General features: G+C 40.5%; 1 protein-coding gene across 2 annotated transcripts in view; it reads right to left on the minus strand.

The window, feature by feature from the left end:
- Window positions 1–1,703: 1,703 nt before the first annotated feature.
- Rora (RAR related orphan receptor A) overlaps window positions 1,704–14,874 on the minus strand; it is a 731,475-nt gene continuing 718,304 nt past the window's right edge. For both annotated transcript variants that reach the window (XM_060384829.1, XM_021652660.2), the window contains 3 exons: window positions 14,292–14,402; window positions 12,939–13,051; window positions 1,704–11,198 (listed from right to left, as the gene is read on the minus strand). In XM_060384829.1, coding sequence (XP_060240812.1) covers window positions 11,034–11,198; window positions 12,939–13,051; window positions 14,292–14,402 — 389 coding nt within the window. In that variant the 3' untranslated portion in view covers window positions 1,704–11,033. The remainder of the gene's footprint in view (window positions 11,199–12,938; window positions 13,052–14,291; window positions 14,403–14,874) is intronic.

Consider the following 14,874-nt stretch of genomic DNA (forward strand, 5'->3'; position numbering starts at 1 on the left):
TTTTGTCATTTTGAGAAGGAGCTTGGTAATTCCAACCATAAACTAAAACATTTGCTCTCCTCTCCGACTTTCCTCTGTGATCACTAGTTATGATCACTAGTTACGTGACGAGACGTCTAAGAAATTCTCTTTATATTCCTATCTATGTGCTCTCGTGGACACTGAACTAGTGTATCGAAGAGGTGGAAGTGGCTGGAATTATTGTTTTAAGCAGAAGGAATTTAGGTTTGGATTCTGATGAGGCCTCAGGGTGACAGATTACAGAATCTGAACTTTTTCATTATCTCTCAATTTCCTGAGACACCAGAAACAAACAACTATAATTGTACGGGGCGATGTTTCATGACAGATCATGTGCTTGACCTTTTCCCCTCCTTTTATGTACTTGGGGAGAAAAAGACGGGAAATGACTTCCTTACATTAAGTAAAATTTCAGATCAATTCAGATATTTATGGAATATCCTTTGCTTATAAAAGATGCTTAGATAGGGTAGCGCGTGTGTAGAGAAAAACACCTAGACACTTTATTCTGACTTGAGAATATGTTAAAATATGGTCAGATGTGGCAATGCCTATGTGAGTTACAGCTGGAACCAGAGGACTGCAGTGAGCCCATGCCTGCTCTGGGACATATAATATGTCAACAAACAAACAAACAAACAATCTTAAAAAGGGACTGAGGGAGATATAGTCAGTAAAGTTCTTGCCATTTCAGCATAACGGACTGAGTTCAGGCCTAATATCAATATAAGATTCCAGATACTATGGCATGTATTTGTTATTCCATTGCTGGGGAGGCAGGGACAGAGGATCCCTGGAGCTCTCTGGCCTGCTCAGTGCCCAGTTGATGAACTGTATGGGAAGGATTAGGAGGCGTGGCCTTGTTGGAGTAGATATGTCCTTGCTGTAGGAGGTTGGTTGCTGGGGAGGAGGTTTGCAGTTTCAAAAGCCTGTGGCAGGCCTGTTGTCTTTCTCTGCCCTGCGGCCTGCCCTGCAGATTAGGATATGAAACTCTTAGCTACAGCTCCAGTGCTGTGCCTGTCTTCATATGATAATGACGCAGCCCTCTGAAATGGCAACAAAGCCCCCAGTAAAGCGCTTTCTCCTGTAAGAGTTGCCTTGGTCACAGAGCTCCTTTACAGTAGAAGAACAGTGAGTAAGATATGTTCCCTCGGGCTAAGAGGGTAGCTTGCATCATACTTTTTTTTTTCTTTGTAGAATGGAAGTGAATGCATTTTTCTTTCAGTGACCTCATTATCAGTGCTTCTGAGACTTGTAACAATACCAACCCCCTGGAGCTTGTGAAAATGCAGACTCTGATTTACTAGGTCTTGAGTGAAGTTTGGGACTATTATTATTATTATTATTTATAATGTAGCTATTTTTATTTTATATTTATCTGCCTGAATACATGCACACCACATGCATGTTTGGTGTCCATGGGGACCAGAAAAGGGATACCCTGAAACTGGAGTTATGGACAGCTGTAAGTTACTATATGGGTGCTGGGAACTGGGCACAGATCCTCTTCTAGAGCAGCTCTTACTCACTGAGCCATCTCTAACAGTCCATGTGCTGCCACTGTTACTGGTCTGTGGCCCTTACTGATTATCAAGGTTCACTAGGAGACCATTGACAAGAGGGAAGATATAATTAGAAAAGTATACAGTGTCACTCAATAAGGAAGAAATGCGAGACAAATGTTCCATTAGAAGCTGAAGTTTTATTATAGGATAATAGCACACAAAGCACATCTAAAATTGATGTGTTCAATGCACTTTTAATAAAGGTACTGTAATGTTAAAGGTACAGTTTCTAAGTACAATATAACAACATCCATATTAGAATGAAAATTGGAGTATTTAAAAGACAACATTAAATCTCTCTTTTTTTTATACAGCTTGTATTTACAAAATGAATCAAAATATTTTTTTTCTTTAAATTCAGGACTCCATAAAATAAACAGCTGGGAATAAGCAGTCCACTACTGTAGGGAAAGGATTGGAAAGGAAACCCAATGTCAGTGAAAAGTGGGATGAGCCTCTAGTAAAGATCATTAGCAAAGTTTCAGGTCCATACTCTGGTTTTTAGGAATCCCATAAATGGTTTGCATTTCTAGTGTGACAGAAAAAGCAGCTGTACATCCTGTGCACAAAAGAGACAGCATCGTATTTATCGGTTCGGCATTGCTGCTTCCAAACTTTCACGAACACTTACAGCAGGCCAGACTTGTTACTTGTGGAGTTGTGTGACATTTATGTGCTTGATCCTGGGGACCCACACACAATTAGACTCAACATTTCATGCCCTCCAGAAGGACAATGTGGCTCTTATACTTGGTTAGAGAATTGTTAACTGTAAGACTTCGCGTGCTTTTTCAGTTAAACACCCCAGAGCTGGGGAGTGTTTTAATTGTGGGCACACTTGTCATTTTAAACAGTAATCAAATGCTGACATGTGCTGGCCATGTGCAAGTGCAAAGAGATAAATTCACTGCCCTGGGGAAGCTTGGGATACGAAACTGTGCAAAAACCAATCAACCAACCAACCAACCAACCAATCAATCAAACAAACAAACAAACAAAATGTTTCAATCTCTCTTCAAGCTAGACAGTTAAGGAATGGCATGATTGCATTAAAAGAGATTTCTCTCTAAATTGTATCAAATTCATTTTAAAAGGTCAACTGTTATCATTAGCTTTCATTAACCACCTGATTGCTTTTATAATCAAGGGGACAGTAAGAAAAATGGAAAACGTCCAGAGTGGTGGCTGAGTATGTATTGTGATGCACGGGATCCACTAATCGTGACTTGAGACGTTATCACCTTCAGTTACAAAAAGTGCAGTAAACAGAAACATTTGCTCTATATTTATAAATTGCTCAAAAATCTTTGCTAAAGATCTTACAAATCCAGTAATATCACAGAACAATTCTAATCAATATTTAAGAAGGCTAATTACATCCTCAGTTAGATATTTGGTGTACAACTTGAACAATGCCAATGACTCTTGGGGAAAAAAGGTCAGAGTTAATGTAGCTCACTATTAAATGGTTTTAAAACAAGGGTCCTCCACTCAGTTCACAGAACTGGTTGTGGTCATATTAGAACATCACCCCTTGTTGAATTTGCAGTGTAGCCCAATGTGTATGTCCATATAGCTCATCACTAAGATGAGGGGAAGGGCCTAGAGTGCTATCGGTCCTCCATGAATATTCTACATATTGTCTGTACTACGAGTTAAATGTACCATTTAGTCAGGTGCCAATTACAGAGTTCTTCGGTAAGGGAAAAAGGGTTTCTCACTAAACGAGCTTGTTGCTTTGGGAGCAAGGTCTGTCAAATTACGTTTCCGCTCAAGAGGTGTGATGGGAAGCTGAGCAACAGAGCTGCATAAATGGTAACAGTTTTTCATGTCTGTATTTATGAACAAACTCGCCCAATAGATGTCAAATATCCATACTAAGGAAGTAATTTTATCCTAATTAAATACACTCTAGAATAATTTATATAATGATATTATGTATTTAAAGAGAAAAGCATGTCCCAAATCTAGCACTCTGATACAGTTGCCAGTTGGGTACAGGTAGATATATATATAGATATACATATATATATGTATATATATACAAATATATAGTTATACTCAGTGAAATTAACAAGACCCAAAGGTGGTTTTGTCTAGGAATAAAAGGGATTTTTTTGTTGTTGTTCACAAAAGTAACTTATCTAGCACCACACATCAGAAAAACACAAAAATAGCACACTCTAGTTCTAAACAGCTATGTCTAAAATAGATTATATAGTAAAACCAGTATTACACAGCATATTGTGGATTTGATAAACAGATAAATATTTGCACTGAGTAGGCTGTTTATAATATAACATCTTATCTATACAGAACAAAAGCCAGAAAGTTAACTGTATAGAGGTGTGCAGAACAGCATTAAATATTATGACTCAAAAGCAGGGTGAAGGTAAATTTGTAAGAAGAGGAGAGAAAATGTGTACAGGCCATTACAAGTTCTTAAGTTAATAGTAAATAAGGAATCCATTGCTTGAGTTGAAGAAAGCAGTAAACAAGAGATTGCATTTACATGCAGATGTCTAAAATTTGTAGTTTTTAAAGTCTATGCACAAAAGTCATTTGATTTATTGCTTGACATTCAGTTATGGCTAGATTATTTAACCTATTTTTTTTTTTTTGTACTTTGGAAACAAGTATATTGTTAAAGGTGCCATAAAAATGGACAACATTGAAAACGGTTTGTAAATAAACCACCCAACACTGCAGTTCTTTACAGATTAAAAGCCTTGTCTGGGGTTTGTCATAAGTTCAATATATTTAAACTGGGAAAATAGGTTGTAGCTTGAAGCCTCCCATTGGCCCAAACATCCAATACAAAAACATGTCTCCACAAAAGGAGCAGGCAGACAATACAGGTACATTTAAAGAAGCAGCCAGCTAATGTCCTACTGTCTAAAACATTCACCACTGTTGTAGATGAGATTTCAAACCGTTAGGATAAGCAGGGAATTGGGGCCTCAGGAAGATGTGTACAGTACATACGGGTCGTGTGTGTGTGTGTGTGTGTGTGTGTGTGTGTGTGTGCGCGCGCGCGCGTGCGCACGTGTGAAGTCCTATCCACTATATTGCTCAAGAAATATCTGCATTTACGTATGCAACATATTCAGTGATTATCATCTTGATAGAAGTAGTTACTCCTCCACACAAGTCATAATGAACAAGAAAGGAACCATACATGAACGCCAGAGAGAAGCCTGTTGTTCTAGGGGAACAACGTAATGACATGCACAGCCCATAAAGCTAACAGCCAGCTGTCTTGTCATTAGCTTCGAGAAGGATCACAGAAAAGGCATAGGACAGCTAATGGGGCAAAACAGAGATGTAAACAGAGAACATGGATCTCTTCCAAACATTCGTCTCCACTCTCCACACTAGACCCTGGGAAAAGGTGGCTTCTATTTGGATCAAACATTCCGTCACCCATTTACAAGTAAATGAGCAACTGAACAGTGTTTATTGCTCTAAGTTCTGAGGGCTTGGTTGAACATGCTCTGCCCCAGTCATGCTGGCTTCCCGGTGTGAAGCCAGCCTTCCTGTTTGTTTAAAAAAAAATTATTCTGAGAGTCTGACAAACTGATCACATACAAGCATGCACAGGCACAAGGCACATGATGAGTGTGCGCACAGTCAGTCAGGAGCGCAGTCAATCGCCTTTGAGGACATTGATAGCTGGCCTTCCCATCAGTTAAAAATAAACAGTAATGGGAAGGTCCCTGCCATCAAAGCTGGTGGAAGCATTTCCCACATTAGTGTTTAACAGAATGAAGACCAGTGTGACAGGGAGTAACAGTCAATCAGTATCTGACTGTTCAACTGCATTTCTGGGAACATAGCTGAGCCCACAGTACAAGCTGTCCTTGTGGGGTTCTGTGCCTCACAACTTTAGGCAGTGGCCCTGTGATGGTATGTAAAAAATGTCTGTCACATATGCATACGTGTGGATGGATGGATGGATGGAGAGATAAATGAGGAGGAGGGAGGTTTCTTTCATCTACACTCAAAACAAAGTGTGAGGTGTTATTGTCACCTGATGGACAGATCTCCCAAACCTAGTTCTCCTATTGTAAGAAGCTATGTAATTCTGCCAAGTGTGTATTATGGGCCAGGAGACTCAACCATAAGCGACACTGAGCTTCCCTGGCTTTGTGGGAAGTTGGAGATGAGAACGTGAGCACAGAACTGCCTTCCAGAGCTGTAACGCCCTTGAAGCTGTGGTCTGTCATGCAGGGACTGATCTGTCTTTAAAAATGTCAGCTCTTCTGGGAAAACAAACAACTGCACAAATAAAAAAAGCTAGGGATGTACAACAGGAATTGTTTTGCATAGCAGGAATTTGGTTTGCCCCTGGAGGAGAAAACAGTGAAAAAGCCCGTTTTCTAGTTCTGAAAGAGTCTCTGTTGTTGCCCATTTCACTGAACAGGTCTTACTGCTGGCCTTAAAAAAAAAAGTAATTCATAATACATAGAATTTGAAATTGTTTAAAATTATGTTATACTGGAGCATTTTAATTGTTAGGAAAACAGCAAATGGCCTACACTTTGTTCCTCGATTGGTCTGTCACTTCTGAATTCATCTTCCATACACACCGGCAGAACTTCACACAGAAATTTTGAACTCAACAAAATGAGACAGTGAAGAGCTCACACAGACAGACAGACAGACAGACAGACACACACACACACACACACACACATACACACACCTCTACAGTTCACTTGTGCCTTGGAGGGATATTATCATCATTCTCTTTAATAGTAAAAACACAATTTGTCCCAGTCCACTGGCCACCCTGTTTTTAAAGAGTTTTACAAGATCCCTGAGCACAGTGTTTCTGACTCCCAGCCCCAACTCCAGATAACAGGGCTCTGTCCTTGACACCAAGATGGATTGTCATTCACAGTAGGTCAACCATAAGGTGCTTTTTTTTTTTTTACCCTTTCGTTTTCCACCAGTCAGCACAAAGAACTGTCAGAAAATAGCTTTTTATTATTATTATTATCATCATTTTAAAATAATAGTACTGGAAAGACATGACTCAAACAATCCGTGTCTGAAACAGTGGCTTTAGGCTGATTATCTGGCTGCCTCTCAACAACAAGTAATTCGATCGACATTCCTTAGCCAAAAAAAAAACGAAAAGGAAAACAAATCAACAAACAAACAAAAACCCAAAACAAACCCAACAACTGTACAAATATGTGTTTTTTTTCCCTGAGGGATCAAAGGGCACCCGCAAGTGCTGTATGTACAGATATTGCACTAGGTAGGAATTAGAGACGTGTGCAAAAAAGCAACAAGGAGAGACGCTTGCATCCTACTGAAACCTCCTCATCAAGGCTTCTGCTAAGTTGCTTTGCATTTTGGAATGTCGGAACACAAACAGCCATCCCTTAGTCTAAAACTAAAAACACATACAGCTACTATGGCACATTCAATGAAATAAAAAGTTTTCCAAAGACAGATAGGCAAATTCCATCAAGAAAATAATACAAAGTTTGTTTGTATGTTTTTTTTTTAGAAAATTACATTACTTTCTTTCTTTGTTTCACATTACAAAATCTTTTTTTTTTTTCTTTACACAAATCACATTTTATTGCAGGAATATTTCTAGTGCCATCAAATATTTATAGAAGGGTTAAAAAAATAGAAGTCTCTCTAGAGTGGTCCAGACAAGGCTTTGTATAGAATAAATCTTTTTTCCATCTTCTAGTTTTGATTTATGTATTTTGAATACATTTTCTTTTCCATTGACACTTAGTAGCCTAGAAGCGGTCTACCACACACACTTCAGCCACACGGAAGCCACACACACACGGGCAAACACACACCTTCCTCCCCTGACCCTTGGCCCACCCCATCCACTCACAGGAATCTGGTATCCACAGGCTAAAGAACAACCAAACTTAGAAGCAGTGTCTTACTCAGGTCATGTTTTTCTTAAGTTAGGGAGGGTGAGTCAGGACGTTAAAGACTTTGGAAAAACAAAACCTATGGATTTAACACAAATTAGAATGCTGAATGCTAAAAAAAAAACAAAAACAAAAACCCAAAAAACAAAAACATAGCCTTAGCACAATTTGTGATCTGTCCAAACAGTGCTTTCAACTGCACTTTGGATGCAGTTTCTACAAGGCCAGTTTCTCATGATGTTGCAGGATCATTTGAGTATCATAGCAACAACGCCCAGATTTTGCACAAAAGCCTCATTTACCGTCTGTAGAAAAGAGTTACCTGATTTCGCTCTAGCAGCTGAGCTGACAAAAATACTGTTCAGTCCTCAGGACGCTGTTGAGCCTTTAAGTTCAAGCAAGTTTAATGACAGGAGCTATTAAGCCTCACGATTCTTTGTCCTTGACTACCTTGTGGTACCACACGAGTGGCTCTCACAATAAGGAAGAAAAGAAAAACACCAAAGTTTCTACATCCTGTTCTGGACTCCCCGTGACTCTCAACTTAGGTAGAAATCATAGTCAGCTGTGCCCTCAGTTTCTCAGAGCAGGCCTGCCTCTACTGCTCCGTCCCTACCTTGTCAGAGGACTTTACTCTGAAAGCCTACTTCCTGCTTTTCTTTCAGGAAAACCTGGAAGCAGTCAAACCACTCTCTCCTGGTGTATTGTAAAAAGCAATGTCACCAAGGCATAGTACTGAGATTTAGAGTGTCTTGTGTTTGTTTTGCATTAGGTACATGCAGAATCCTTTCTGGGAAAATCAATTTCTCTGAAGTTCAATATCACATTCTCTCTCACCCTTAGAGAAGTTCAGTCCACTCTCCTTAGTCACACGTGGACACTGGAATTAGGTTTAGTTGCTCTTTAGTGCGCTAGCACCTGAGGCTGGTCATATGCAGAAAGCTTTGGTTAAAAAGAAGTTAATATACTTTACTAAAACCATCCCCAAATTTAGTGAATCTGAAGAACTAAAAAAAAAAAAAGAGAGGAAAGACAAAAACCAAACCCAAACCTCACACCATTCCCTCACACAGGAGAAACAACAGGAAAAAAAATGGGCAAATAAATAACACAACTGTACTCTCTTCAGAATATAAATACTATTAATCTTTAAAGGAACTATGCTTAAATAAAATTTTGATTTACCCCTTCTTGCCCAAATATAAATACTATATCCTGACAGCTAACCTCTCCATATAAACACATAAAATTTTCTATGCTTGTAAGAAATTTAAGTAATATCACTCTCCTGTTCATGGTTAAACCCTTACTATGTTTTTGAAGAAAAAAACAAAACAAAACAAAACCTCAGATGTTACTTAGGGTTCCCCCACATATTTCTGTACAAATAATTGCTTCCTACTTTCCAAGTCCCTCAGTAAATAAGGCAGAAAGTCAGTGAAGTTAAAAATTGGTGAAGTGCTCTGGGAAGCTGGCCCTGGTAAAACCCCTCAGACAGACATCAGCAGGGACAGAAATGATGGCAGAAGAGTCTAGAAGGGCCCTAGTGGCAGAGGAGGGAGCTGCATGTGTCAGGCTTCGTAGACGCACCCACTTTGTACCATAGAAGATACAGTCTTTGATGCCAGACCAGTACCTTGTGACCAAAGTTATCTCCTAAATGCCTCCTAAATTCTAAAAAGGGCACTTGTTTTTAAGGATTTGTTGATTTTTAAACATCTGTCTCTCTCACTGTGTGCACACGTGCACACACCGCCACAGAGGCTTCAGAAGGGGACACTGAAATCTTGGGGCTGGAGTTACAGGCTTTTGTAAGTTGCCTGAGCTGATTGCTGGGTTCCAGGCTTTGGTCCTCTGATAGAGCAATAAATGCTCGTGACCATTGGACCATCATGTCTCTAGTCCAGGGCACTTGCTTTTAAAATACGCACACCTGTGAACAAAAGAATGCTCCTTCCTCTTCCCACTGGGGATTATTTTTAAAAAAATGCAAAATTAATCAAGAATACCTCACTACTTCTTACCTGAAAACAAAAGCCAAACTATCATCTAAATATTTAATAAAATAAATTACAGTCCACAGTTTTCTAGTGAGGATACATACATAAGAAAATGTCTGCAGCTGGCATCACCTTCACTCTGAAGGCTTCTTTTAAACATGGGAACCAGGTTCAACACTATCTCCCTCCCTCTTCATCCACTGTCTACCTAACATGGAGAGCAGCATTGTAGAATCTGGGACAGCTAGCTTAGGATCAGTTTACCCTGCAATGACTTCCTGATGCCAAGAACACAGACATTCAATGAATGCTTCATGTCGTGAGTGTGTCTGCTCCACGTAGAGTCTTTGGGTCCTTCTTCTAAATCAGAACTAGAATCCAGTAAATATTCTGGCTACTTGTTTGTTTTTGAAAGCATCAGAATGGCAAGTTGATACTGTGTCCCTGTGACTACTGAACTGTGTCAAATGAGCTTCTCCTCCTTCACCCTTTTAAACACTTTAAAAATGCACATATGGTTTAAGCCCACAGCACCAGACACTCCTTCGACTCTGATGAAGCAGAAACACACCCATTCTTAATTGCATGCAAAACAAAATGTGATTTAGGGAACAGTCTGTTACCAATTCCAAATTTACAGGTGGGGAAAAAAATTCAACGTGTTGATTTCTGGATATGACCAGCCAGTCTTTTAAAAGTAATTGTTTCCTTGTAAACAGCAGCATAAACACCTCCCGACAAACCTTCCAAGCCTTCTCAGCTAAACTTGTGTTTCTGGTGTACATGCGACACGGCGACAGTGAACACGCTAGCATTTAATTTAAAGAAAACAAAAGGTGCAAAACGGAAAGTGCCTTATCAATTCAACAGGAAAAGCTACGCCAGTCACTACATTTTTATATTAATTAAAACAATATATAAACAATATCTCTTTAGCTATATATAGTCTTCATGCCCATTTACCCTGTGTAATATATTATAATGCTATTGTTGCGAGCGCTATGGATCCCCTTTTCACGCCATCCTGCTGACCGGCAATAATCGGTGAGAAAAAACAAAATCTTCCTTCATGAAAAGCAAGCTGTGCAAAGTAACGCCGCAACTCCCGCTATGCACACTGGGGTCACCGACTACCGCTGGACTCTGTTGTTACCCGTAAGAGTCTGTGGGCAGTGAGCTATGAGAAAAGGGACTCCTCCGACTGTAGTACCCTCCTCCTGTTATATGCCGAGGTCAACCGCTCTAGAAGTTGAGACAGAAAAAGGGTCCATATCTGTAGGCATAGTGGAAATCATATGCATGAGCAAAACAAGTTCAGCTTTTATTGGTTCTGATTGTTTCCCCTCTGTGCCTGAACCCCGATCACCACAAGATGTCTGTGCAGTGTGTTGGCGCTCCAGGGCTGTGCAGGGCCATAGAAAGTGTCTCGGTTAAGTTTGTCTTCGTTGTCATTGTTTTGTTTCCTTTTTTTTTCTTTTTTCTTTCTTATTTTCATGTTTGTACTTCAGATGTTCCGGAAGTGCCGGGCGCTTCGTTTACCCGTCGATTTGCATTGCTGGCTCAAACTCTGAAGTGAACAATTCCTTGTACAACGGAGGAAAATGCAGTCGCACAATGTCTGGGTATATTGCTTTAAATGCCATTAGCTTTTCTGTATGCCGTCCACATAAGGCTCTTAGTGTAGACACCTTGCATATTAGCTGTAAGCAGGAGAAAGGACAAGGGTGTCAGGGAAGGGCGGTCATGAGAGCGGGAATTCACGGAATCAGGGTGACGGCCACAACATTGCTTGATGCGGCTTGAGATTCCAGTTGGGGGGCAGGGAGAGCGAAATGGAGGCCCCACGTTACGGTGTTTGGACTACACCAACACATTCTGAAGATGAGTAATTTAGCTCAGGGGGCTATTCACAAGTCATCCTCACCCCCAATGCTAGGGATCCAGTGGCTGCCTCCATGGGAAAGAAGAGATCTGCTGATAGAGAAGTAGGCGAGTGGCAGAGAGAGGGGTAGCTAGTGTACGCTGTGTGCAGGGCAAGTGCAAGGCAGTTCTTTGGTTTTAGTTTTTAAAATTATACTTCTGTGTGTATATGAATATGTGTGTATATATGATATGTATACATATATATATGTATATATATATATATGGTATGTATGTATATGTAGGTCAGAGGGCAACAGTCAGTTCTCTTCTGCCACCATGTGGGGTCCTGGGGGTTAAACTCCTATCATCTGGCTATGATCCTCTTTAGCCGTCTCGCTGGACGTATGAGTAAATTTTATGGGCAGTTTTCTAGCTTTCTCTATATTGAAGCCACCCGGGCTCTCAGCAAATGAACATCTAGCAGCTGAAGCTAACAGCAGTGACCTGCAAAGACGCTTGTAAACAAAGGCGAGGCACCTCGTGCTTTTAGATCAGAGCCCGTGTCTCTAGAAAATGTCCTCAACAGATCCTGTCTGCATCAGGCCCTCTCTATAATAATGGCCCTCAGGGTGGCCTTAGACTTGGCAGAAGGGACCTTCCATTTCCTTCTTGCTCATTGATCAGGTACAAAATCTAAACCAAGCTTAATTTTTCTACTCTGACCTCTCTAAACTATCACAAACAAACAAACAAACCTAGAGGCAATCTAGGTAGGAAATCTACGCCACAAATATTTCAAACCTCTTTCTTGTACAACAAAACACAACAAATGGGCAAAGGATGGAAATGGCTGCTTTCTCTAGTATGAGAAGTGACACTGAAAGAACTATCACATGTTTTAGCTGCAAAAGATAATCAGCAAACTGAAGCCGTGTGCTTCTAATACAGCACAGAAATAGGAAACTGATAAAATACAAAAACAATGTTTTGCTGAAAACTAATGAATGTAAGAGAACCAATGTTGGAATACTTGGTTATCTTCTTTTAGTCCTTTTTAACTTTCTCCTTCTGAATTTAAAGATTCCCCTGCTTTCCATCAGTTAACATGATCATCTTTACGCTTAAGTGTAAAGAACAGGAAGGAGTTTCCTGAGAGGATTATTTCTTTAAAGAAAAAAAAAAAAAAACAAGTCTTTGGGGCGGGGCTGGAGAAAATGCTCAGCAATCAAGAGCATGCACAGAGTTCAGTTTCCAGCTCACAATTGCCTATAGGTTCCATTCCAGAGGCTCTGACACCCTCTTCTGGTTTCTTTGAGTACCTGCATACACACATTTAATGTGTAATAAAAGTCTGCTTTTACACATTGCTATATTATCGCAGGAAACTTTGTGATCAATTATAATAACTGGAGTTTAACCTAAGCAATGAGTTTTGGCTCAACAGAGTTTTCTGACTTAGTAGCCCATGCCAACGTTAGACTTCCTGGGGCTGGCCATGTGACTTATAGATACCCATAAGCAGGATTTGTGCTAGGATATAGTTCTGGCGAGGCCAGCTCGGCCCCTCTGGATCTCACCTTCGTTAGAATTCCATCTTCTCGGTGGTTCTTCTGTAGGACATGTTGAAGGGCTAGCTGAATTTTCTGTTGCAGTTTTTCTATTTTTACCTTTTCCTGAAGCCAGGAGCGATCTACACATGAAAAAAAAAATGAGACTAGTCTTGGTACATTCCTTTAACATAGCATCAGACCCAGGTTCCTCTTGACCAAGACATTGGTTCCTGTGGTACAGTGTGTATTTGAAGACTCACAAGCCAGTTTTGCTCTTTGAAATTTTGCTTCTGGAGGATGCAAAGGCCAGCTCTATCATCTAGGCCAGGGCGTTAAATCCTTCCACTGTCACAGGATGGGGAGCCGGGGAGGGTGCTTCTCCTCCAAAGGCTAGCTAAATTCTAGGGCCAAACTTAAAAGTTTGCAAATGAACCCACAGTGCCCCACCCTCCCCAAGCCTTTCTGTTAATTCTCCCTCTGCAGGCGCTAGCCCACCTGTCCTGCTGGCCTTCCTGGAAATGCAAAATTGCTTTTCAGTCCAGCGGACTCAAACTGTGTGCAGAATTTCAAGTGACTCCAGGATTGTTAATTCAGGAGTGCTTTTGTGTGAGAATTCTAAGTAAAGGATTGTTCCCCAAGAGGCAGACAGGAAAACTAGGTTGGATGCAGACAGACTTGTGGATGGCAGTGTTTACAAAGGCACTTTGTCTTAGAGGCTGGCATCAAGAAGAGCAACCCTGTTCTATGAAATCTTTTGTCTTGGTATGTGGAGTTAGTGCTGGGTAAGGTTTTATTAAGCTATTATTTTTAAAACTTTTATCTGCATATCATGAGGTGTCCGTCTGTCTGTCTCTCTGTGTTTGAGAGAGGAATACATGTGTGAGTACATGCTTGTAGAGGCTAGAGGAGGACATCAGATGTTCTGTTCTTTCGCTCTCCACCGTATCCCCTTGAGATAGGATCTCTCACTGAACTTGGAGGTAGGCTGGCAGTTAGCAAATGCCATCAGTCCTGCAGTCACCTTCCTAGTGCTGGGCTTAACTCTTATTCATGTGTGTGGCTGCACCCTGTGGTTTTTGTTTGTTTGTGTGTTTGGTCTTGTAGGTGCTGAGATCTGGACTCAGGCAGGCCCTCAGGTTTGCGCAGCAAGCACTCTTAGCCACTGAGCCGTCTCTTCAGTCCTATAGTCTTTAGAAAAGAGTTGTGTGTGTTGTGAAGGGGGGTTATTCTTTGAAAAAAAAAATTAAATTTAATAAGGGTGGCAGCTGTTCATGGGGGCCTCTTCAAATGTCGTTTAACATGTACAAGTCCTGTGTCTTGTGAAAATAGTCTTTACCTGGATGAGTCAGAAACTGTTGTATTTTTGTTTGATTTTCTTACCTGCTGACATCAGTACAAATGCAGAAAATAATGCGATTTCATCTTCAGTCAGGTGCATAGAACACAAACTCTTCCCAAATTCAAACACAAAGCTAATGAAGTCTTCACAACCTATGATTAAAATAAAGGCAGTTTAGGGTGTCAGTGGTTACCCTAGGGGAAGAATACAAAACAAGATGGCGACAGATGTGGAAGTTGGGGAGGAGATGGGAGGGTAAGAGTGTTTCTTAGTTGACTAGTTTAAAGTATTAAAAGAGAAATTGGCTTAGCCACCATCACCAGTAGCATCTGGTACCACCATTATCATTGTCACCATCATCACAAAGTATTATTACCATTATCATCATCTTCACCAGCATCACCCGCATATAAGCCCCTCCTCCATCATCATCTACTATAATGAGAGAGAATGTCTATCATGTGACTCTACTTGCACAACAGTCTAGAGTTTCCTCAAGTTTTAAAACAGCCCTCAGAGGGGCATATTATTGTTAGTATTCCCATTTTAGGGCTGAGGAAATGGAGGCTTAACAAAGACAAGTAATGTACTTGAGGTCACAAACTTGTTGTCTGACTTCAGAAC

Source organism: Meriones unguiculatus, chromosome 6 (assembly GCF_030254825.1).
Source record: "Meriones unguiculatus strain TT.TT164.6M chromosome 6, Bangor_MerUng_6.1, whole genome shotgun sequence".
NCBI lineage: Eukaryota > Metazoa > Chordata > Mammalia > Rodentia > Muridae > Meriones > Meriones unguiculatus.